The 23732-nt window shown below is 44.6% G+C and overlaps 1 protein-coding gene across 23 annotated transcripts in view; it reads left to right on the plus strand.

The window, feature by feature from the left end:
• CDC42BPA (CDC42 binding protein kinase alpha) overlaps positions 1-23373 on the plus strand; it is a 309118-nt gene extending 285745 nt beyond the window's left edge. For 16 of the 23 annotated variants that reach the window (XM_025430631.3, XM_025430636.3, XM_025430633.3 and 13 more), the window contains 8 exons: positions 634-731; positions 3558-3642; positions 5722-5845; positions 6546-6663; positions 11021-11206; positions 13830-13947; positions 18851-19008; positions 19418-23373. In XM_025430631.3, the coding sequence (XP_025286416.1) occupies positions 634-731; positions 3558-3642; positions 5722-5845; positions 6546-6663; positions 11021-11206; positions 13830-13947; positions 18851-19008; positions 19418-19549 (1019 nt within the window). In that variant the 3' untranslated portion in view covers positions 19550-23373. Of the gene's footprint in view, positions 1-633; positions 732-3557; positions 3643-5721; positions 5846-6545; positions 6664-11020; positions 11207-13829; positions 13948-18850; positions 19009-19417 lie in introns of those variants that run through there. The other 7 variants (XM_025430640.3, XM_025430647.3, XM_035718512.2 and 4 more) reach the window with 2 other exon arrangements.
• Positions 23374-23732: the final 359 nt, after the last annotated feature.

Raw genomic sequence — 23732 nt, forward strand, 5'->3', positions numbered from 1 at the left:
TTTTGTAACCTGGTCAAATAATAATTCAAAGTATTATTTTTTGATGTGGAGTCAGAATATCTGGCTGACAAATGGCTCGGCCAGTGATGTCCTTCATGACCTCCATTGAGGTCAGTTATCTAATCTCTGCTTGCTGTGTCACCACCTCCTGCTGTTCATTCCTTCAGTAAGCAGTTTTGAGCATTCACCCCCTTTCATGTTCCTGTGCCAGGTGCATGATCATACATTCGTAGATGCGACTGCAGGTGTCACCCAAGACTGCTTTGTAAGTTGTTTCACTATCAACAGTTTAACTGGTTGAGGAATCAAATACTTTAATATGTACTGACATCCCTTTATAGAACTAGTATTGGCGAAGGGAATATTCTCCCATCTGTGTTAGCAGAATCACTATGTGTTAAAGCCACCATCTGAGCTGACTCATGGCATGTCACCTGCTCATCGATGACTTATGTTCTGCCTGCCTCAAAAATGTTTTGACATGGCTATTACATGAACACAGTAGGGTTTGGGTGTGATTCCACTCTACAGTAATTTGGCATAGATCTTTCAAAATGTTTTGGGTTTATGGGTTAGAAGTAATTAACTGTAACAGTACTGGAAAAGTAACTGTTCCTCCTTCCCTTCTCTCAGGTTACAACGCACCATATCTCTCAGTGTATAGTGAGAATGCAGTTGATATCTTCGATGTGAACTCCATGGAATGGATTCAGACTCTCCCACTCAAAAAGGTAACTTCACATTAAAATATGGGCTCAGCACACTAATGAGTGTAGTGAAACACTAATGTGACTAGTTAGCTATTTCCCTAATCAAGCATTTTCTGACAATCGGTAATTTGGGATTTAGCAGCAGAAAACTAAGAAACAGAAAAACTAAGAGGAGAAAAACTAGAAACAGAAGTCAAGCTAGTTACTTTTGTAGGTAGCTCAATACCATACTATTTTTGTCACATTTAGTTTTACTGTATTGATAGGAGTATTGTTACAGTGAGCCACCAGGATATAACCTCAGCGTAAAATGCCAGTGCCATCTTCTACTTCTGGAGCTCTGAAGGAGAATGCTGTCATTTTTTCTTGTAACTGCTTTTTACATAATGGTATGCAGGCTTTAATCCTGAGGCAGCTCTCACATGCTAGAGAGGTGTGATTAAACTTAGAACCAAAACTGTTTAAGCCTCTCATGATTTAAAAATAAAGGCTTTATATATTCCTAATAAAATATGATTTTCCCTTTAATATCTCCCTATGATAACAGAAAGAATTTTTACAGGTATAGAACAATTGTCTTGCATAAGTGAAGACTATCATTTCATACAGATATATAGCTTGTATCATCAATCAGGGAGCAGGGTTTAGAAGAATAGGTACAAGAAAGAGACACGTCATATTTCAAAATCTGCCTGGTTTTAAAGCACATCAGCAATGAAAACTTTTACAAATACTCCCACTTTATGTAAAGCACCTAAAATATGGCCCTCTGATTTGTATGTGGGCTGATTACATTTCGTTTTCCAGTTTATTTTTATCATGTGAATTTTATGATGTGTATGAAAGAATATGACCTTTGTGAAGCACAATAATTAACTGCTTGCTCATGAACCCACCTGCTAAACTTTAAGGCCAGAACATTACCAGTCACTCTCTCTACCTCCATCATTTTCCCATATCCCATACCCCTGTCCCTCCCCGAGAAAATCACTGTCCTGAATATGTAGGTATCATTGCTTTGCTTAAAATACAGAATGGATATGGGGCATATTTAAATATTCCTAAACAGTTGTTTTGTTTTGTACTGTTCGGTTTGCTTGTTTTTGAGCTTTATGGAAATGTTATGTGTCATCTGCCTTGCTGTCTTCCTGCATACTCCAAGGTTCATCTGTGTTGTTCTCTGTGCTGTGGATAGCCCATTGCTTTTCACTACTATAAAAATATTCTATTGAGAGACTAGATCACAGTTCATTTCTCTGTTCTCTGATTAGCAGACTTTGAATTATTTTCCAGGTTTTGCTACAGAGAATACTGATGCCTGTGTCTTTGGTTACATGTGCAGGAGTTTCTTTAAATCACATGTCTAGGAGCAGAATTGATGGGGCACAGGGAATGCAGGGGTTCAACTTTACAAAATAGTGTCACTATTTTCCAGAGTAATTGTACTAGTTCATACTTCCCCCAGCAGTACAGAGGAGTTCCTGCTGACCCACATCTTCTCTGATCTTGCCATTCTCAGAGTTCATAGTTTTACAACCATTATATGGTCATAAAATGCTGTCCCCTTGAGGCATGAATTTGCTTGTCCCTAATCTTTGTATGTTTATTCATCTCATTTTTGTTTATGTTTATTCATTCTTATTTCTTCTTCTGTGAAAACCTAGTCATGCTTTTTGCTCCTTTTTCTATTTGACTGGCTTCTTATTAATTTGTTGAAATTCTTTATATATTGTAAATACTGAGTTAGTAAGGGGTGGGGTAAATCTCCATTTATGACCTACCCATTTTGATTGTGTATTTTACTAAACATTTGTTTTTATAAAATAACAATAACTTATTTTTTTACTGAAAAAATAATTATATGATTATTTTTATATAATTTTTATAGAATTATAATTCTATAATTATAATTGTTATAATTTTTTTAGAATTTATTTAAATTTAAGTTAGTTAACATAGTGTATTATTATTTTCAAGGGTTATTGTTACAGATTCTAATGTCATTATATGTATCATTCTTATCCTTTAAGCTTATCTTTTTTCTGTTAGGAAACTCTTTCCTAATTCAGGGTCATAAAGATAGGACCTGGGATCCCTGGGTGGCGCAGCGGTTTAGCGCCTGCCTTTGGCCCAGGGCGCGATCCTGGGGATCCAGGATCAAATCCCACATCGGGCTTCCGATGCATGGAGCCTGCTTCTCCCTCTGCCTGTGTCTCTGCCTCTCTCTCTCTTTCTGTGTGTGACTATCATAAATAAATAAAAGTTAAAAAAAAAAAAAAAAAGATAGGACCTTTATTCCAAAAGTTTAAAAGTTGTACCTGTTACATTTATGTCCTTAATCTCCAGGGAGTTGTGTTTGATTCATGGTGTGAGGTAGGGACTCCATTCATCTACTCCATGTATGTGAGCAGTTGCTCTGTCAGCATTTACTGACAGCCTTCCTCTCTCCAGGGATACACAGTCTCATCTCTGTCACATGTGGACTTATAGTTCTAACCACATTCATAAAGTGGCTGCGTTGATATCTTCATAGCATAATTATTTAGTCACTAATGGCCTTAAAAAGTCAATTAAGATTTAAATATATTTCTGCTTTATTTCCCCCAGAATATTCTTCCTTTAAAATGTTCTTATTATAACTTTTTTGTTCAAATTAGATAACTTTATACCCATTTCCCATCAGAATTAATGTTAATCTCTTCTTGGTTTTCAGGGGAGCCATATTTTGAAGACGAAGGATTAATGGAAAGGCTCACTAGTGTGTGCTTTCTAAATAGGCCAGAAATTTTATTATTTCATTTGAAGGTTTTTGAAATACTAATTTTATTTTATTTTTTATTATTTTAGGTTCGACCCTTAAACAGTGAAGGATCATTAAACCTTTTAGGGCTGGAGACAATTAGATTAATATATTTCAAAAATAAGATGGCAGGTAAGAAAACATTCATTAATGGGATAGCTTCCATGGGAATGTTCTCTCTAAGCTGACTGCCTAAGATAATCAGTAAGTGACAGAGACCAGATTTAAACTTGGGTTTGTCTTATTCCAAAGTCTATGATCTTGGCTACTATCATACTCACCTCAATGTATTAGGATAAATGTCTGCACAAAAAGGCAGTCTGTTTAATCTTGCATAACTGTATATACAAAATACTTGTTTCTGACCTACCTGTTATTTTCTGTGGAGTACTGAGTCAAGTCAAGAAAGTATAGTTGAATGTATCTTCTGTACTCTTGATACTATAAAACCTAGCCCAAGGTGTGGCACTAAAATTGTGAAAACTCATCAAGAGTTCTGATCGGGAACTTTAGGAATACCTTCTACCAATGCCTAGGGCTTCAAGCTTCTGAAGTGCTTGTGTTGGCACAGGCAAGGACCACAGAGAGGCAGGTTCAGGAGCAGCAGCAACAGGAGCCCCTGGGATGGGAGCTCTAGAGAGGACAAGGACCGTGTTCACAGTCACTGCTTGCCTTGCAGTTTGTAGCCAGTGTCTGCTCTTAGAGCTCTGGAGGTTACTGGGTTTACAGGCTGGTGGCTATAGGAGAGGTCCTACATAATAGGGGATATTCCACCAAGATTTGAGAAGGGAGATTCAGGATTTAGAAGTGATTCCCACTCAGTGATGGATTCACTGTGAAGCTAATGACACTTGAGCTTTACACTTCTCATCCCTAAGGGCCTGCACTTGCTTTTGCATCTTTTTCTTAGAGGAAGTCCAGGTATTTGTGTAGGATTGGCTCCACCCTGTTCTCATGGTGTATGGCTATGATGATCATAGACTATGTCCATGTCCCGGTCGAGTTCGCAGGATGAAGCCTTTTTCCACATGTGTTCCCCATGCTCTCAGCTTTCTGCCCTGAGCTGGCAGTGGAGGCAGAGCTTAACAACAGAAGACCTGACCGAATTTCAGCAAAGGTGTCCTGTCCTCGGGAGAAGGAAGGGGCCCCACTCCCCAGAGGCCCTTTCTTTTTCTCTGTCTCACTCTGTCCCTCGTCTCTCAGGGACTCAGAGTGCTGCTGTGCCTCCTGGCTATCACCATATCCACCCAGACCTGCTATGCACTCACCATTCTCAAATTCCAAAACTGTGTTTCCCACATAGTTAAGAAAGCAAGCTGATGAAGCTACATTATTTCCTTACGAGAAGAACATTGCTTTCCACTGATCACCTGCCCTGGCTTGCTTGTAGGCTCCTGCCCTCCTGCTTTTTCTCACTTCAGCTTTGTGGCTGGTGCGAATCCTTTTCTCCCATTCCTTATTTAGAGAATGGCATCCATTGTGTTATGTGACTACAGCTGTCTATTTGATTCCTAGAGCATGTTCAGAAATTTCAGCTTGTCTGGGAAGCCCTTGGCTGACGGTTTTACTACTAGGTATTAAAATTGAAGCTGGATGCAATACAATTAAGTATCATCACCTCCCCAAGATTAGAAGAGTAGAAATAGCAACAGTCTTACCTTTAGTGAAGGAAGCTGGTGGGAGCATGAGATTTTGTTCTTTCTCCACATCTGGCAGACTGGATCCTGCAAAGGAAATGTTTTATTATGTCAAAATAATTTTAGTTATCATTTACATGAATAATTTACCATTTCTGCCTGATTGCTGTGCAGCTTCACGGGGGGGGGGGGGGGGGGGCTTTTTAACCCCTTAAGCCTTGGAATCAGTGCTGGAAGGCAGGAGAAGACAATGTAGAGAGATGGGGCAGGGGAGCTGCAAAGTGACAGGACACCCAGGCAACTGTGTTTTTCTTTTTTTCCACTAAAATTGTACCATTTTATGTTAATAATCAAATAAAAGTGAAACTATACTTTGTAAGCTATGTTTAATTTTCATATATCCCTGTTTACATATGTCCTGGTTTAAATTATTTACTGTATCAACACACAGCTTTTAAAAATGAGAGTTATGTAGGTCCTGTGACTGAATTGTTGGTACTATCTTGGAGATTAATGGATGAAAAGCATTTTAGGGCTTTAAAGAACATCACTCTTCTTCATATTTTTTTAACAGAAGGGGATGAACTGGTGGTTCCTGAAACATCGGACAATAGTCGGAAGCAGATGGTTAGAAACATCAACAACAAGCGACGCTTCTCCTTCAGGGTCCCAGAAGAGGAGAGGATGCAGCAGAGGAGGTGGGTGCGTGGCTTGTGCTCCCCATCTATGAGTGCCGGTGCAACCTCGGGCCTACGTGGTGACGATACTGGTATTTGACGCGGAAAGCAGACTTGCTCTCTGAAAATCTGTCATGCATCTCTGGTGTCAAAACTGCAGTAATGAATGTACTTCTCAATGTAATTTTAATTAATACTCTCCACAATGTGAGTATGCATTGGATTAAAGTACCGTATTTTAATTCATTTCTCTGTGTATATGAAATACTTACAATTTTCTAAATATGGGCCTTTGTGTAATAATATAGACAGAACATATCTGCATGTAGTATATCTGTATAGTCTGTGGAACTTCAGATTATTCTCTTCATGAGCAAACAGCCTAAAGGCTTATAGTATTCCCAATCACATATAAAAACATCTCTAAAGTGTTATCAATTATTTTAAAAGACACACATAAGATGGTCAGAACTATCTGTAAAACAGAGCTTTGCTGTGTCAGTACTAAGTGAACCCTCTCCCGTCAAAATGCACAAGATCTTTTATTTAAAACAAAAGTTTCTAAGTAAAGTTTTAATTGAGTGTATTTTATTATTCTGTCCTTATTGAACATGACTTCATGGTTTTATTTTTGTGAACAAATAAAGGATGCTTAATATTTTTCTAAAGTGTTCCAGATAGATCACAGAAAAAGTATCTAAACAGGTGTTTTATCTTACAGAGAGATGCTACGAGATCCAGAAATGAGAAATAAATTAATTTCTAACCCAACTAATTTTAACCACATAGCACACATGGGCCCAGGGGATGGAATACAGATCCTAAAAGACCTGCCTATGGTAAGAGAAATGAAAGGGGAATGGGAACGTGGTTACAAGTGGGACAGAGGGGGAGAAAGCATACGTGTATGCTGAAATCCATATGCAGACCAAAAAGGGTATGTTAGTATGATGATGAGACATTTGTGTCCATACATCACAGTATGTGTAAGGTGCATGATGATATATACCTGATGAGAAAAACTCGGCATTTGGGCATCTCTGAGAAACCAGACAGATCCAGTTCTTGCTTAGTTACACACCCCATAAACCTGTCCTATATCCAGACTTACTGCTGGACTTCGAGAGGATCTGAACTGAGATTCAGAACTTGCTCATCAAATCTCTTAACATTTCACTATGTTTTAGCAATTCCACACAGATATCTGCACCCTCCCCCTTTGCCCCTCCCCCCCCCAACCCCCCCCGGGAGCCATGTTAGGTTGGTCAGTAATGGTCACACCTGTTGCCTGGCGGGGCAGTCAAATTTTCCTCCTCTGCTCAGTTACAGACAAGCCGCCTGGTCCATCCTACACACGGAAGTACAACATAGGAAAACTTGTTTTTCACTTGAAGATTAGATTCTTGGACCCATTATGTTAAGAAAGAATATTAGTGGAATTAGCTAATTTTCCAGGCTCTGTTTATACTTAACATTTCAGTATTATGATACCTCAGCAAATTATTGAAACTTTAATAGGAGCCTCTGATCACTGGTGGTAGCATTAGATCTGTGAGTCTGGACCCAGAGCTCTTTCTAAGGGAGTCTGTCTCATTGCGCACGTTACCAGCTCTGCCGTGACAGGAAATGCAGGTGTCCATCACTGACAGGAAAAAATGCTAGGTAATAAGTTTAGTGTGCAGTCACATTTTCTGAAATAACCATTAAGCTTTTGAAGATAGTTCTGCATTTGTTCCACGGGAAAAACAAAAAAAAACAGCCATTGAGTCTGAGTTCCTCTTTGTAAGTATCCCGATCAACCAGTTGACCCTGTTTATGAACATATACAGTGCTGTTCTTGTCCCCACCAAGGCATCCCGATGACCTGGTGTCATCCCTCCCATAGGGAGTTCAAATCATTAACAATAGCCATTTATCCTCCCAGAATGGAGATTTTCATTAGCTGTGCCAGATAAATAGAAATAAAGCATGCAGAAAGATTACACATAGTAATTAAAACTAAGTAAAAAAAATCTAAGACCAACCATATTAAGTATTGAACTGTTAGACATACCTATCATATTTAAAACTTACACTGGTTTTTCATCTATTGCCTGAGAGTGAGATTTCAGATTTCTCTCCACTCTTTGCCCATTCTGAGCATGTGTTGAAAGTCCTCAGGCTGCTTTTCCTTTATTCTCAAGAAACATGACATAATGTTCCATACAGTCCAAAGCCTCTGTCATTTGAGAGAGAATTTTTCCATTTTGATAAACATTGGAAATGTGAATAGCTTCTGTTTGATTGCTCAAGTGTTCATGTACAATTTTAATGAAAGTTTTTTTAATTTTGTTGGTAAATGGTTTTTCAACACCTGATATGTACTTCAGATTTTGGAGGGATACAAATCTCAAACATGAATATGTTGCAAAGCAATATATCAACAAATACAAAATTATTTCAGTAGTTAACAAAGTTTTAATAGGTATTACCCTTTTTAAATTAAAATTTTTTTCATTTGTGTTTCATTTTGGTGCACCAAAAAAAAAATATACACAGTTTTTTTTTTATCTTCTGTATTCCCACAACAAAATTATAAAGAATTTTTCTAAAAAAAAAAAAAAAGAATTTTTCTATATATTCTATTATGTCCCAGAAATTAAAATATTTTCCTTAAGGTGAAATAGTTTCAGGATTTCATAAAATATTCCTCTGCTTGGTAGTCTTCTGCCATCAAGTGAAAAACCAATTGCTAATGTTCCAAAATTTTTTCAGGCCTTCATATACAATAAGATGTAATCACCATACACCCTGCATGAGCACCATAAAAAGAAATGTCAGGTTTCCAACATTATAAGGACTTGTATCTCAAAGCATCATCCCTCCTTACTCCACTGTTTCTCCCTTTCCCCTCCCATCACGTAAAGTAAAGGAAATCTCTCTTTTATTTATGTATATTTTATTCAAAATAAGGTCTGGTTTTAATTACTGAGTACAGCAAGCTCCAACAGCATCTCCCAAAGATTCTCCCCCACCTGACTCCAGGATACATGGCCTTCTGTGTTGGCCTTGTGTCCCCATTAGGCCTCTTGATTTTTAGCACTTCGTGTCACCAATTTTGCTGACCCAACAGCTGCCTCATTGGCTCTCTTTGTCATTAATGCAAGTGCCTCTCTGTCCTAGAATGAAGTCCAGTTTTTAATGTTTCTTCCATCCCTTTCTTACCCTGTAAGCACTTTTGTATTTCCAGGACAAGAAGTTGATATAAATTTTTTAAACCAATTTCTTTGCCTTAATTTTATTTTCACCTGGCCTTCTTCCCTTTACTAGCAGGAGACGTACAAGCTGGGGCTGTTTCTAGGCACCCATTTCATGACCAAACCAATATTTTTGATATATGGTCCACCCAGCCCCATGCTTGTCTTGGGGTAGACACTGGTTGTTACATGATAGTATGCACGTCTGAAAAAAATTAATTGTATGCATGCATGTACCTGTGTGTCTATATGTTTATTGAGAAATGTGTGATATTTTATTATGTTCTCAGATTTTAATCTGTTCTTTCCACTGAAATGGAATTATCTGTTTAAAGAACTGTTTCCAAAAATTAAGATAAATTAAATTCATCTATCATTTACATATGTAAAAAGAGCTTTCAGATCCCAAAGTTACATGTTATCATCGTGCAAAGAGCAGCATGTACCGCAGACAATTTTTTGTTTTACTCATATCAGTTCTTTCCTGGGAAATACCTGCGAGCTTAGAGAGCTAATGGTTGTCTTCAGAGGCTTTTCTCTGCACTAAAATGATACTGAGAGAGGGTTGTTTGCATCACGGATGTGCAAGAGACCATCGAGATGAGGGAGTCCTCTTTGCTTCCTTCTCTCTCCTGAGTCAGATATGAGCCCTCCTCACATGTGTCTTACTGAGAACACACGCAGTCAGTACGAGCAGCTTGCAGGACTTGAAGGACATCCTGCTTTAGCTTCTCCATTCCTTGTTGTTATTATTTTCATTAGTGGCTGCTGGCAAGAGAGGGCAGATTTTTCTCCAGTTGAATCCAGAAATACTATTTTACCTCCAGAAGATTTATTTTTGGCACGTGACATTGTGCCTTTTTTCCGTCCCAAACATGGTTAACGAAGACCACATTTCTAGCTTGAGGATCCCTGAGAGCTCTATCAAGTAATACTGCTTCTTCAGGTCAAAGTTGCTTTGACATCACTAGTGTGTTCTTTTTGGAAATCACTTCCAAAAGCACTGGCTCATTCACATCTCTAAACTTAAACCAACATCTCATGTAAGAGTTTTTTTTTTAAGTCTCCATAGTTTGCAAGATTTTGTTAATAGGCAAAGCTAGCTCATCCCAGCTCAGAAGGGCACATGTTCCGCCAGCCTTCCCCAAAAAAATCCTTCCCCTCCAACTCCTGAACCCTGAAAATGCCCCTCAGAGAAGGCGGCTGGGTGTTGAGTGATGGCTCCCAAATTACTCAGAAGTCATTCTGACTGAAAAACTAGAGTCCTCCACGTGAAAAGCTTTTTTCTGTATCTTTAGTATTACGTTCTTTTATGTTTTAATACACCCAGACATTGAAGGGCAGATTTTTTTTCATGTTAAAAACAAACATGTCCTCTGGATGTCTGAGTGGAGACAGGCTCTGAGAGGTCCACCTGTAATCAGGCTCTTCCTCACTCACTCACTGATCCTGTTGGGGGAAAATCAGATCAGTGAAAGCAAACACATGTCAGAGCCTGTAAATACCAGGAAATGGTTTTAGGTTTTTGAAGAAACAGTTTCATAGCACTTCCAGCGAGAGGTTGGTTTTAGGTTTGCTGCTTGTTAACTTTCTTGCTTTTTCTGTCCTTGTTATTGGTTTGTTTTTGCCATATTTTGATTCTGTCACATAAGAAAATACTGAACTAAACTCTGAATGTCTCCTTGCACCTCCCAGAGTCCAGTTTCTGCTCATTTAATGATAGTAATAAAAGAGAATGATTTTATAAAATGAATGATCTTTTGCACATCGGCTGTTTCAGTTACTGGCAGGGGGATTAAAAAACTTAACTTTCTAAGTGAAAGTATTTCATGTAGGAATCAGTTCTGATGTGAGATATATCATTTCTTCTACATGCATGCCATGTGAAATGTCATATATAATCAGTGAATCCATTTTCATGACCTTGTTACCTTTTTTCTTCTTTCTGTTGTTTTGATAGCCAGGCTTCCCTTATCCATCCCCAAATCATCACTCCGGTCTGATCTCCTCTCCGATCAACTTTGAGCACATCTATCACATGACTGTTAATTCTGCTGAAAAATTTCTCTCTCCTGATTCCATAAACCCTGCATATTCCCCGTCTCTGCGCTCTGTCCCCGGTACACCAAGCTTTATGACTCTGAGGGTATGGACAGCTGAGTCAGGTGTTAACTCCACTAACCGTGTGCGGACCTCCTATACCTGGCTTGATAAGTAACACTGCTGAGGGTGGTGCATTTTGTGACTGACTCTTTCCTTTGGCCTGTTTCTCTTTTGCCAAACCTCTGTATCCTCCTCCTACTCTTCAAGCTCTAGCTCGTTTCTTCTTTTGAGGAAAAGCATGAAGACTGGGGGAGGATTTCACTTTTAGTTTTTAAACAGTATTGGAGAGTTTTTTATGTTTAATAGATGATTTCCCCATCACAATTTTCCCTTTACAGATACCATCGTTAAAAATAGCCCCTGCATGGGTCTTTATTTTGTTTAAACAAACAAAAGAGGTCTCCCAGAATATCTTAATTTTTTATAGCTCATTAGCCTAGAACCAGTTCAACTCAGAGAAAAATTTTTTATTTAGTGGCATTGAGGTCTGTGATAGGGCCTCGCCACAGGCCTTCTTTCCACAATAAACCCCTTTTTGAAAAGCTTAAAAATCTCCCAGGTAAAAATTATAATAGTATTAATGAGTAACAGGAAAATTTTTTTAAAAAAGATAATCTCACTAGTTGAGGTGCTGCTATACCTTTAATTTCAGCCAGGATCCGAGATATGACAACTAATTCAGAGAGAAAACAAACACAGAGTGGCTGCATTGGGAAGGACTGTGTTCTCTCTCCTCTCAGCCCCTGCAATTTGGCCTGACATCCTGGAATCCAGTGGCCTTGCTGTGGCTGGAGAGCTGGTGGCCATTGAAGCAGATTACCCATGCTTCCCTCAAGAAATACACGCTTAGCTAAGTCCTCAGGAACGTTTTCTCAAGTTCACTTTACAAACAAGACACTCGGATTCCGTCATGTATACCCATGTCCCACAGCGCCCCTGACTTACTAGCAAAACAGTAGCACCAATTTTTTATTTGCATAGAAAACTAACCATAGGGTATGAAGTTTATTTTTGTGTTTTTGTTTGTATTATGAAATTACCCTAAATTATGTTTGAAAAGTCATTGACATTAAACCATAATGTCATTTAAACATCTTATTTAACAAAATAAGATGAACGATGATAAAAACAAGCCTAAGTTTGCCTGGTAACATTGCAGGGAGTGCATTCCAGAGGACTATTGTCTAAATTAATCGGTCAAGAATTTTTCCAATGAAAGAGGACAGAGATGTCCTGTAAGTCATTCCTCTGCAAGTAAAAACACTGTCGTCAAAGTTTTCCCCTGATCTGAAATGTATTTGCGCCCAAAAGAGCCCAGCAAAGCTGGTTTCCTGTCACTTTAGACTGACGTCAAACTCCAGCTGAATGAATGGTAAACTGTTCCATTGTGGGTTTTTTCTCACAAAATATTTCTTCTGTGTGTAGTCTTTGATTACTGCACAGCTGGTATATTTTTACAGACTTCATTTAGGCCATTTATTCTAGGCTAGGTTTGTTCTATAGGAAAGGACGCCCCCCCGCCCCAGGTATCTTATGGTTTACAGCAGAAACAATAAGAACTGGAAGGTTGAAACTGATCTTCCCATCTCTTTTGATCTTTTCTTTGCTGCACTGTTTGCCTGTCACTGTGTCTTAGAGGGTTGCTTCCCTACCCTGAATGTTAAAATGCTGGTGCTGTTTCAGTTTTGATCGTTTTATTTTCTTAGAGGAAAAAAAAGGGGGGAAGCATTTGCTTTGAACAAATAACACACTAAGAATTAAGTGGACTTTGCAGATTCGATATGTGAACCAAAAGGCAGTGGTTGGCTCTGCGACCCACCAGCCCACTAACTCAGCTGGCGTGGCTGCTCAGAATGTAGGATCTGGAGTTCTTCACGCAGTATTAGTGCGTGTTTCCCTGATTGCCAACCTTGGCCCGACGGTTGTTTTGACACAACCTTCTCTCAGGAGTCAGCCAACCCTCTTTCTGGTCTCACAGGTTTGGGTTCTCAGCCAACTTCAGATAGCTCTTACTAGTAGCCTCCTCTCTCACTGTGTATGACTTCCAAGGTACCCAGTGGCCCACTTTTCTACCTGGAGCCCCAAAACCATTCCATAATGTGATAGAAAACTTTCCAAACCAGAGTTGCCTGGTGAGATTGCTTCACCCCGGTTGTGGATGTGCCAGCTGTGCCACAGTGCTGCTCACACAGCACATTCTGTATCATACTGTAAAACATCTGCTGGAGAAAAATAGACTCTAAATTTTCTTTGCTCCAAGTGGGCTCATTCTCTTCAGCTAATGGAGTCATCCTAATAAAAATCTCGCAGTATGTAGTAAATGCTTTGTCTCATTATCTGCAAATGTCCGTGTAATTCTGAGCTTCGCTGTCACTTCTAACCACGTAACTTTTACTCACTGTTCTCACAACAAAGAGTATTCTTATTTGCCAATAACCATCTCAATCCATACAAGGATGAGCACTTATCCTTGACTGGGGTGAGGTTTGCTTCCATTCGGGTTCAGTACTTCTGGGGACAGGAGGGATTATATAGTCTCTTCCTTGTTCTGTATCACTCTGGTCAAGATCATTTCTTTGCTAAAATGCAAGTGAAAAATAGACATCTCTGCTGAAAATCACTCACTCTCTCTGGCTGAAGAGTTTTCCTCTGTGTTTTGTTTTCAGAACCCTCGGCCTCAGGAAAGCCGGACCGTGTTCAGCGGCTCAGTCAGTATTCCATCCATCACTAAATCCCGCCCTGAGCCCGGCCGCTCCATGAGCGCCAGCAGCGGCCTTTCGGCAAGTGAGTGCTGCCCTGGGTGCCCCTGCTCTGGCCTCGTCCATGCATGCATGCTCTGGTGGCCTTCTGGGTAGGGGGCCAGGAAGCATGGGTGCACTGTGTTTAGCAAGTGATCATGGGGTCCTTTTCGAGTTCCCGGTCCATCCTGGAGACAGATGCTTAACACCTCAATCTGTGATGATAGATGCACCATGACAGAGTAACAAGCAGGGGGCTATTAGGGGTGATTCACACTGAGATTCATTAGGAAGGTCGCAGGCCTACCCTAGGGTTGATGCCATGTTTTAGTCACTTTTGATTGATTCAGAGGTGGCCAGTGTGGCTATCTGGTGTAGTAGTCAGGGACTGACCCCAAACATAAAGCACAAGTGGTATAGGCAACGGTCAGATCAAACAGAGAGTTGCAGAGCAAGCGGAGGCATTTTTATTAGAAATATAATGGGAAGCCTCTGAAAAATTTAAGCATGGAAGGGTGACCTTTATCCAATTCACATTTTTAAAAAACCTCTCCGACTGCCAAATGGAGACTGGATACAGGGCAAGAGTGGAAGTGTGCCTCCTGGTGGGGCTCAGAGTGGCCAGCAAGAGTGACAGGGCCTGGGGGACAGCGGTGGAGGAGAAGGGAAGGCAACAGGGAGACACTCAAGGGTGAAAACAGTGAGGCTTGGCAGGGCATTAGTTGTGGGAGGTGAAGGAGATGGAAGAGTAACAGGTGACCCTCGGTTTCCTGTGGGAGCAGTGGGTGCCAGGGTCTGGAATGGCTGGCAGGACATGAGGAAGGAGACCGGGGACACATGAGCAGGATGGCACTCGTCACTCATCCAGTGACCATCCAGGAGACAGCAAGTCTTCTGCTGGGGCACCAGGGCACTGTCATATGCAATCGAGCACCTGCTTTCAGGTGGCTCGCTTGCCGTCTTTATTGGCAGCTTCTCTCCTTCCACCCCGAACCTCGGCACTGCTGGTCTTCTACTTCACACAAAGCCCTGCGCTCAGGGGCCACAGAGAGAAAACTCTGCTCCACACTGGGCTTGTCCCCCTATAGTCAGAGCAACTTCAAGGGCCGGGGCGTGGGGGGTGTCAAAAGGTACTGTTTGTCCCAGGAAAGGTTCAGGGATGCTAGCAGCTGCCAGCCTCAGAATAAGAGGCGTGCAGAGAGGCAGTATTTGGTCATGACAATGAAATGTCTCTAGTGCGCTGAGATCTTTGGGAGTTCCTGGATTACAAACAGCGAGCTAGATTGTTAGACAATCGGCACTGCTTCTGACTCGGGGAAGACTGTTTGTAGCCAAGGGCTGCTTTTCTGTCCCTTTTGCAAAAGTAGCTTGACATCGGCCTAGAGGTTGGAGGTTGTACGTGCAAGGTGCCACCAGAAGTGCATTCCAATTGTGTCAAGCATAACCTTAACAAGACCTCTCACCGTGCCCACAGCTGGTCTCTGGGGGCACGAGCTCACATTCAGTCCCTCGGTCAGAAATCGTATCTGTTGCCTCCCGTCCTTGAACAGTAGATATCTGAGAGGCAGTCTCCTGCTGTGAATCCAGTTTGTTGTGTCTGCAGCAGACGTTGGAGTCAACCCTGCTCTGTGCTGCCTGTTGCTTCCAGGCCCTGGCGATACAGAGATGGGGGCTAGTATAGTAGTTACTTCTCGTGCAGAAAGTGGTACCCTGAAACTTAGATCGAAACAATGATCGGGGGTGCCTGGGTGGCTCAGTCAGTTGAGCGGCTGACTCTTGGTTTCAGTTCAGGTCATGTTGTCAGGGTGATGGGATGGAACCTGCTTGGGATTCTCTCTCTCCTTCTCAAAAAAAAAAAAAAGAAAAGAAAAGAAAAACAATGATCCTTGATCATCTCTGTCCGTTTCTAAGGGTCAGGGATCTGGGAGCAGCTGAGCTGGCTGACTCATGTCAGGGTCCCCGTGGCTGTGGCTGGAGCGAGAGCCAGCCAGCCTCTCATGCAGCTGTGGTTGGGGACTGTGTTCCTTACTATGTAGGCCTGTCTCTATGGTCCCTGAATGTCCTTGTGCAATGGTGGTTGCTTCCCCCAGAGCAGGTAGACAGAGAGGCAGGTAAATGGAAATGGCAACATTTTTATAAGCTCTTCTCTGGGGAGACCCCACCCCTCTGTGGTGCACTGTAGAGTCCTCAGACTACCGGCAGGCGTAAGCCTCCAGAGGGGAGGCTCCCATGCATGGGGCTTTCAGCTTCAACGTCTGACCCTTTGTCATTGCCTCCTTAGAGCATCGCTGCCCTGGGTGCAGGGCCCTGACAGTGAAAAATCTAGCCAGTTGGAAAAGTAATAACCATTTTATTTTCTTTTTATTAATGGTGGCTACATAGATAGTGGATTTACATTATAACTAAGTTTTCAAGATTTGAGATGCAAAGAGAGTATTACAGCATTAACAGTTGTGTATAATCCCTGCTCCAAATATATATATATATACACACACACACACACACGCACAAAAGGAATCTGCTGTATAATGTGTTACATTCCCAGCAAGATCTGGACAATACCCACAAACAGATCAGTATTTATACAGCCAAATTCATGATTGGTCATGCTATAAATAGATAAGCTCTGTAGTCAGCCTCCAATTAGCTCAGATTAGGTTTGCCACTGCATGAGTTCACATCAAGCTTATGAAAACACTTTCCATCTTCAGGGCTTTGGTTTTACTGAACAGCAGGTAAAGATGGGCCCTGTAATGGAAGGCTGTGAAGGGCCCGGGGCCGCCACCTCTCAGGAACCCATCAGGGGTGCTCGGCTTGAGATCCTTAGTGAGAAGGCCCTCCCAGGAATTCCAAGGGGCTTCTTCTGTGTCAGGTGCCACCTCCTGGCTTTCAGAAGAGTCCAGGTCATGTGAGAAGTTTCCAGAAGGTTCCAGAAGGACAGCCAGCTGCGAGAGTCACAAGAAGTAATAGAGAACCCTGTTGTCAGTCTCCACAACCAGAAGCACAGATCTTTCAGAGCCAGAATCAGGATGGCTTCACGATGCAAAGTGGCTCCGTCCCAGTCTCCCCGAAGAGGAAGACCCACTCCTGTCAGCCGCCGACTCACAAGGGAGCCTCGCCTCTCCTGAGGTCATGCAGAGTCAGAGACCTTGCCGCCCAAGCCCCAGAGCCATCAGCCAGTGCTCCTTAGAGGAGGCTGTGCCCAAGGACATAGTCTCAGCCGGGACCACAGTCCTCAGACTGTCCCCAGGCCCCTTCTGCTGACCTGTCACAGCAGCCTTGCTTTAATGTGTTAAGATTGGAGTGGTCCAGTGTGACTTTTCTTTGAAAGGAACATTCCTAAAGTTTGTTCTTAAAAAAAGTGTACATCACGGAGGTGGCATGAATTTCTTGTGTTCTGTAAATGGCACTCGAATGAAGGCAAGGAGATGGTTAAGAAGAAGGTGCAGCCTGGAGAGAGCCCCCCGCGAAAGTGCACCTTGCACTCTTGAGAGTGTGGGCCCCACTGTGCACTTTCTGCCCCTGGGGTGCAGGCCCCACTGTGTGCCTTCTGCTTCTGGGGTTTTCCATGTACCCAGGGCTAAGCTGTTCCCATAGAAATCCCATAAAGCAGAAATTAGGCATTATCTACAGGTAGAAACAGAGACCCAGGTAAAGAAGGTACTTGAAGTCACATGGTTAATAAGCAGAGCCACAGAAGCCTCTGGTGCTTCGGATGTTCTCTTCAGAATAACAAACTTTTATAAAAACAATGTACTGGATAGTTTCCGTGGCCCTGAAGCAACAGGGAATTGGGATGAGTTAGCCTTTGGGAAGGTGGTGACCCAGGGGCCCAGAAGAGCCACCTCCAAGGAGCGACAAGCACCTTCATGGCGATCATAAAGATCAGTGAGTGGCTAGTGAGTGACCCCTGCAGCAAATGGGGTGCTGGGGGGGCAGGTTCCAGGGTGCAGGAGGAGGAGCCTCCCCCCCCCAATCCTCCCGAGAGGTTCCAACAAGGAAGCCTGAGGTTCTGCTGCTGTGGGTCAACGACAGGTCCAGGCTGGGGCATCTGTAAGCTCCCCAACACGGGATAGGGGTGACTCTGGACATGCGGGGGGCCTAGAGCACATTCCCAGGCTGATGAAGACTTTGTGTCTTCATCGTCATGAGGTGCCTGACACAGTCGTCTTTGATGCTCTTACAGAATTCTTAATGTAAAACCACTAGATTGGGATTTATTTTTCAACCAGCAGCAAGTGAAAACAGTCATAATCTGTATCTTATATGGACAAGTCAGCAGTCTTTTCAGTCCAAGTGGTTTTAATATGGAAGCTCAGCAAGATTAAAATGTTTTTTAGGAAAAAAACTAAAGAAGAAGGAATGGGACACCTGGGTGGCTCAGTGGTTGAGTGTCACCTTTGGCTGAGGGCGTGATACCAGGATGCTGGGATCAAGTCCCACATCGGCTCCCCGCAGGAAGTCTGCTTCTCCCTCTGCCTGTGTCTCTGCCTCTCTCTATGTCTCTCATGAATAAATACATAAAATCTTTTTTAAAACAATAAGGAATACCAAGAGCTTTGAACAAGTAGGAACAATTCCCCAGTATTTCCGAGGGTTTTGTCTCCATCCTCCTCCCTCCAAATGGTGCTGGTCCCTCCTTTAGGTGCCCCCACTCTGACACTGAACCAGAGTGTGATTTTCAAGCTCACCTTTTGTAGCCCAGGCTTCTGGGCCTGCGGGATGGATGCAGGATAGAGATGCTCTCGGGTTCCTCACTCTGTATGCAAATCCTTTAGCAGTAAGGTGCTGGGTGCTCCAGCACTTAACAGGCCTCAAGAAGGCTGCCCCTCACCGGCTGGCCCCCCATGGGTTACCGGCTCACCGTCCCCCCCTCCCAGGTCAACACACTTGCACAGGGTGTTCTCTTGTCCACCTGTGTGAGGTCTGACCTCAGTGCTGTCCCATAGGGTCATCTGCACAGAATGGCAGTGCATTAAAGAGAGAATTCTCCGGAGGAAGCTATAATGCTAAGTGGCAGCCCATGCCCTCCCCATCAGAGGGCTCCTTGTCTTCCGGAGGCATGGACCAGGGAAGTGACGCCCCAGCCAGGGACTATGACGGAGAGGTGAGTGGGGTGTGGGCAGCAACTGTGTCTGGTCTGGAGAAGTCCTGTGTTAAACAGATTCACACACTCACTGCAGTGATGCCACCACCTTAAGAATGGCCTCAGCTGCAGTGAGGGCAGGTTTGGGGAGGCCTGATGTGGCCAGTAGGTTACACACTGCAGTTTTGCAGAGATGTTCTAATAGCTTTTGTGTGAAAGTGACCCACATTTCCAAAGGCCTGCAGGAAGGGCTGTGAACGCTTGTCATATTCCATGCCCTTTATTGGGCTCAGAAAAAAGGAACTCATTACTGACCATGGACCAGTCACACTCAGTTATTTGCTCTAGGTGCCTGCAGGTCACCTGTGGGGGGCAGCACTGAGCCCATGCCAGTCCTTTGCTTCTCACTACTGTCTTCTCCGGCCTACAGGACTCGGATTCTCCGAGGCACTCCACAGCTTCCAACAGCTCCAACCTCAGCAGCCCGCCCAGCCCAGTGTCACCTCGGAAGACCAAGAGCCTGTCCCTGGAGAGCACCGACCGTGGGACCTGGGACCCGTGACCCTGACCGGCTCCGGCTCCTCCCTCTCAGCCCCTTCTGCTGCCCTGTCTCCACGTCAGTCCCCTACCCCTGCCCAGAAGGTCCAGGGCCTGCTGCAGGAGCAGAGTGGGGGCTCGGGACAGTGACATAGTTCTTGCAGCCCCTGCCCCACTCTGTGTTGCCCTCCCCCCACGCCCCCTCTGCCCCCACCATGTTCCCTCCACTTAACAGCAACAGCCCTAAAGGCAGACTCACTGAGCAGCTTCGAGGACTATTGATTCCATTTCCTACACTTAGAGTTGCTTCCCATCATCGTGTCCCCTCCCCAAAGGTAGCTCAAGTAGACGGAGGCCCGGCAGATCTGTTCCCACTGCAGAGTCGTCCCGTCATCCCCACTGCCCGCCGGGCTCTGCACCCAGCCGCCTGCCCTCCCTTCCCCCCCGCGCCCCCTGCACCCACAGCCAGTCGACCTGATTGTTGCCAGTAAATCCTTATCCACTACAACAGTGCATATTTTACTACAATACAGAGTTTAAGTACACAAATGTAGAGGTTAAATACTGAATGTACATAGTAAAAAGCATCTTGTATTCAACAAAGATGGATTCCTATATAAGAGAGAGATCATTTAATTTAAAGAAATGTGTTGTTTCTTGTCTGTTTTCCAGCTAAGTGATTTCAAGGGTAGGAAGGCCTCACGCTGATGTTCGTAGACGTTCGTAGACATTGGTAGCCGGAGAGGGAGACAAGACAGTTCCCTGTGGTCGGGCCACAGTCCCCCGGGGGCTTCAGGAAGACATTCTGAAAGCCCGTCTGGCCGCTCTGGGCTGCAGCCTGCGCTCAAAGCTTAACCCTGGAAGCCGCCTCAGTGGCAGCAAAAAACACTTCCACGTCTTTCACTAGCAATAGAATTCAAACCACACTCCTCGGTTTTTATTGTATTTTGGTATCTTCTGCAGAAGAATGTAGAAATGCAGTCTTGTCACCTCCCGAGTCCTTCCACTGAAAGCACGCAAGGGATGGCACAGCCTCCGAGGGTCCTTACCCAGGTTCCTGGAAGTGCTTTCCTCTGGGCTAAGCCCGCTTCCCCCCGCCCTCCCATCCCTGGCCGGGCTCCTTGGGGAAGCCTGAGAGTTTAATTACCAAATAATAGAAAACCTGACATGCAAGAACTTGAACAGCCTTAACCAAATATGCTTTCCCACCCCTGGGGGAGAACAGAACTGCTCCTAGAGCCGGGCAGGTGGGGCCGTGGCAGGTGCAGCCGTGGCCCTGGCCCTGGCACTACGGTCCGGGCGCCTGGTGGAGCTGCTGCTGTTCGAACCACCCAGGAGGCGAACGCACAGCCCCAGGGGCTTCGGATCTTCCCGAGTAGTTCATCAGTTAAGCACATGAGCAGAGAAAGAAATAAAATTATCTCATGGAAGTGAAGAGAATCTGGCTCTCTTACTTTTTATCTAAATTTTTCCTAGAACCGGCAGTGAGATTTCCTCCTCTTTTTAAACTGCAGTTCCCGAGCACCGTGACCCCCGTGGCACATAGTCCTCTGCGGAGCTGGGACCCGGTCCAGGCTGCCGCTGCTCTGAGACGTGCCCGATGCTCGGTGAGGGAACAGAGGCCCAGTGGAGGCCACCGCGCCCAGACTGCTGACGGTTTGCTGCACACAGGGCACGAGCCACCACACAGTTCTCCTCTCTAAATCTTTTGCTGCGGGGAAAGACGTGTCATGTGAAATACCCCTGGACATCCCTGTGTCAAGGACCAGGCCATGAGTGGTTCCTGCCCTGGGACCCAGTTGCCCTGGGAACTCAGCACTTCCCAGCAAGGACAGAGGCCCCCAGCCAGTGGCTGCCTCCCACCCTCCCGACCCTCCCTTGGCTCTCACTTCCCTCCCCGGCCTCCCGGGCCAGGGGTCACAGGACTCCGCACTACGGCATTAGTTTGTAGCTTCGACAACTACGTGAATTGGTGTGGCCTGTAGGTGCTTATTTTGTAAAGGATGCTTTTAGGGTCAAAGTGTCACCCTCCCTGCGGTCTGGACAGCAGTTCAGGGAGTCACCACAGGGCAGAGGAGAGAGACCCTGGAGGCAGTGGTGACCCGGGGACCTGCACCCTGGCACTTCCGCGTCTTCCCTCAGCAATCTGAGGCCGTGTAGGTCAGTTCTGAGCAGAACAAGTTCCAACAGCTGTCCTGTTGGGAACAGGGGGAAACAGGTGCCTGCCACAGGTGATAGTTTAGGGGGGCGGGTCTTCCTGAGATAATGATCCTTCAGGGCTTACCCCACACGCAGATATGAAGTAGTTACCCTCAGAAGCTTCCGAGAAGAAGGATCTGAGAAGACAGGAAGGGATCCAGGGAAACAGAGGGACCATTCAGAGGGCTCAGGAGGAAGGACTGCTGCCTGAAGCCCTCCTTTGTTCTCTTGCAAGACCTTTGAAAAATGCATACGGCAGCAGGAACATATTTCACAGTAGGAAGGACAGATCAGTGGGGCATTTCTGGAATAGTCTGTATGTATTGGTATTTTGGTGCTATGTCCAGCCAATTTGTTGTCTATCCTGGAATTCTAATTTAATCTTGTGTGCTTTGGGTATAGAAAAATCATCCAGCATATACAGATCTCTTTCCTTTTGCCAAAAACAAAAGCCTTCCTCCTTGTCAAACGATTAGTAGACTTCCCGTTTGTAGTTCCGGGCACACGCTCCCCCTTCAGCCAGGCAGGCCCGTTTCCGGGAGCACAGTTTGAAGGCTCGGAGCGGGAGATGCGCAGGCCCCCACGCTTCTTGTCCCCAGGCTTCTGGGACGAATATGAAATCCCCGTTCTGTTGACAGCGACAGCCTGTCATTCCTGGCTGGCTCTCGGCCTCTCTGCCTTCCATATGGTTAGAGTCATGTCATTTTGTTACTTAGTGGCCACATCTATTTCTGTGGAAGACAGGTTGCATTTAAACCGACTCTCCGGTATCTGCCTAGAAGAGCCGGAGGGGGCGCAGGCAGACATCCCAAGCAGCCCAGTAGGGCCACGTGTCAGCCCGTAGTGGTGGTCACGAGCCCTGTGGCCTCCCGGCTGAGCGGGACCCTGAAAGCTCCCCATCCCGGCTTTGGCCGGGGCGGCACGCTCGGCAGTGGTCGGACCTGGCCGCTGCCCGGGTCCACGGGGCCCTGCGCCCCTGGCTCCCTGCCCGGCCCAAGTCGTACAGGTGAGCTGCGGGACATTCCACTGAACCCGTCAGGCCTCTTTCCTTGTTAGGACTTTAATGATCACTCAAGTGAGATCCTCTGCAGAGTCCTGCTGGAGAGGAGGGCTGGCTTGCACGGGCGCCGTCCACCCCTTGGCGCAGGCCGGCCCCGCCCTCCTTCCCAGGGAGGACAATCGCCACACACAGGAGCCACGTCACTTATGAGGGCCGCTGAACAACAAACCTGGAAATTTCATGAAAACAAAATGACCTGCCTTTTTATTTGATAGTGTAATATCATTTATTTTATAAATTTTTAGGGTTTTTTCTCATTGTAATATTATTGTACAGTTTTGCATGGCCTAGGTGTAATCATTTTTTTGTTTAGAATATAATGCTGACAAATGTGTGTATGGAAGGGAAAAAGATGCTTTGGCCTCTCCTCTTTATTGACTTTTGTTTGGTTTTATACCCTCAATGTCTTAGAGAGGTTTATAAGCAATTCTCTGCTACCAGACAATGGTGTGGATTCTTTTGCACAGAAATATTTAAGGTGGGATAGTCAAAAATGTAACAAGACTCCTCACCAATATTTTATGTTGGTATCACTTAATATTAACCAGAATTTGATGTATTGCAATAAAACAGGGAACTGTTAGACCTGACGGTCTTGTCTTTCTTTCCCTGATTGCAAGGTCTGAGCGATGGAGGAAAGGTGACTGACTCCTCATCTTGCTAGATCCTGCCTCCTGTCGTCCCCGTCCTCATCCCAGCGTGCTCCTTAGCCTGCAGAAGGATGCGGGATTAGTTTAACCAGGGACTTTGCAAGTTCGCCCTGTAGCTCAGGTAAGGGTGGCTGTGAAAGAGGCCAGGCCTGTCGGCGGCCTCTGTGGCCCCCTCCGCATGCACCTGCCACTCTGGGACTCCCTGTGCGGCCGGGTTTCCGCCCCAGTTGTCACTTCTGACTGTACAGACCTGGGGGCTGCCTGGTGTGTCCGCTGTGCTTGTGATCCTGAGTTGGTTA

The sequence above is a fragment of the Canis lupus genome, chromosome 7, assembly GCF_003254725.2.
Source record: "Canis lupus dingo isolate Sandy chromosome 7, ASM325472v2, whole genome shotgun sequence".
Taxonomy (NCBI): Eukaryota; Metazoa; Chordata; class Mammalia; order Carnivora; family Canidae; genus Canis; species Canis lupus.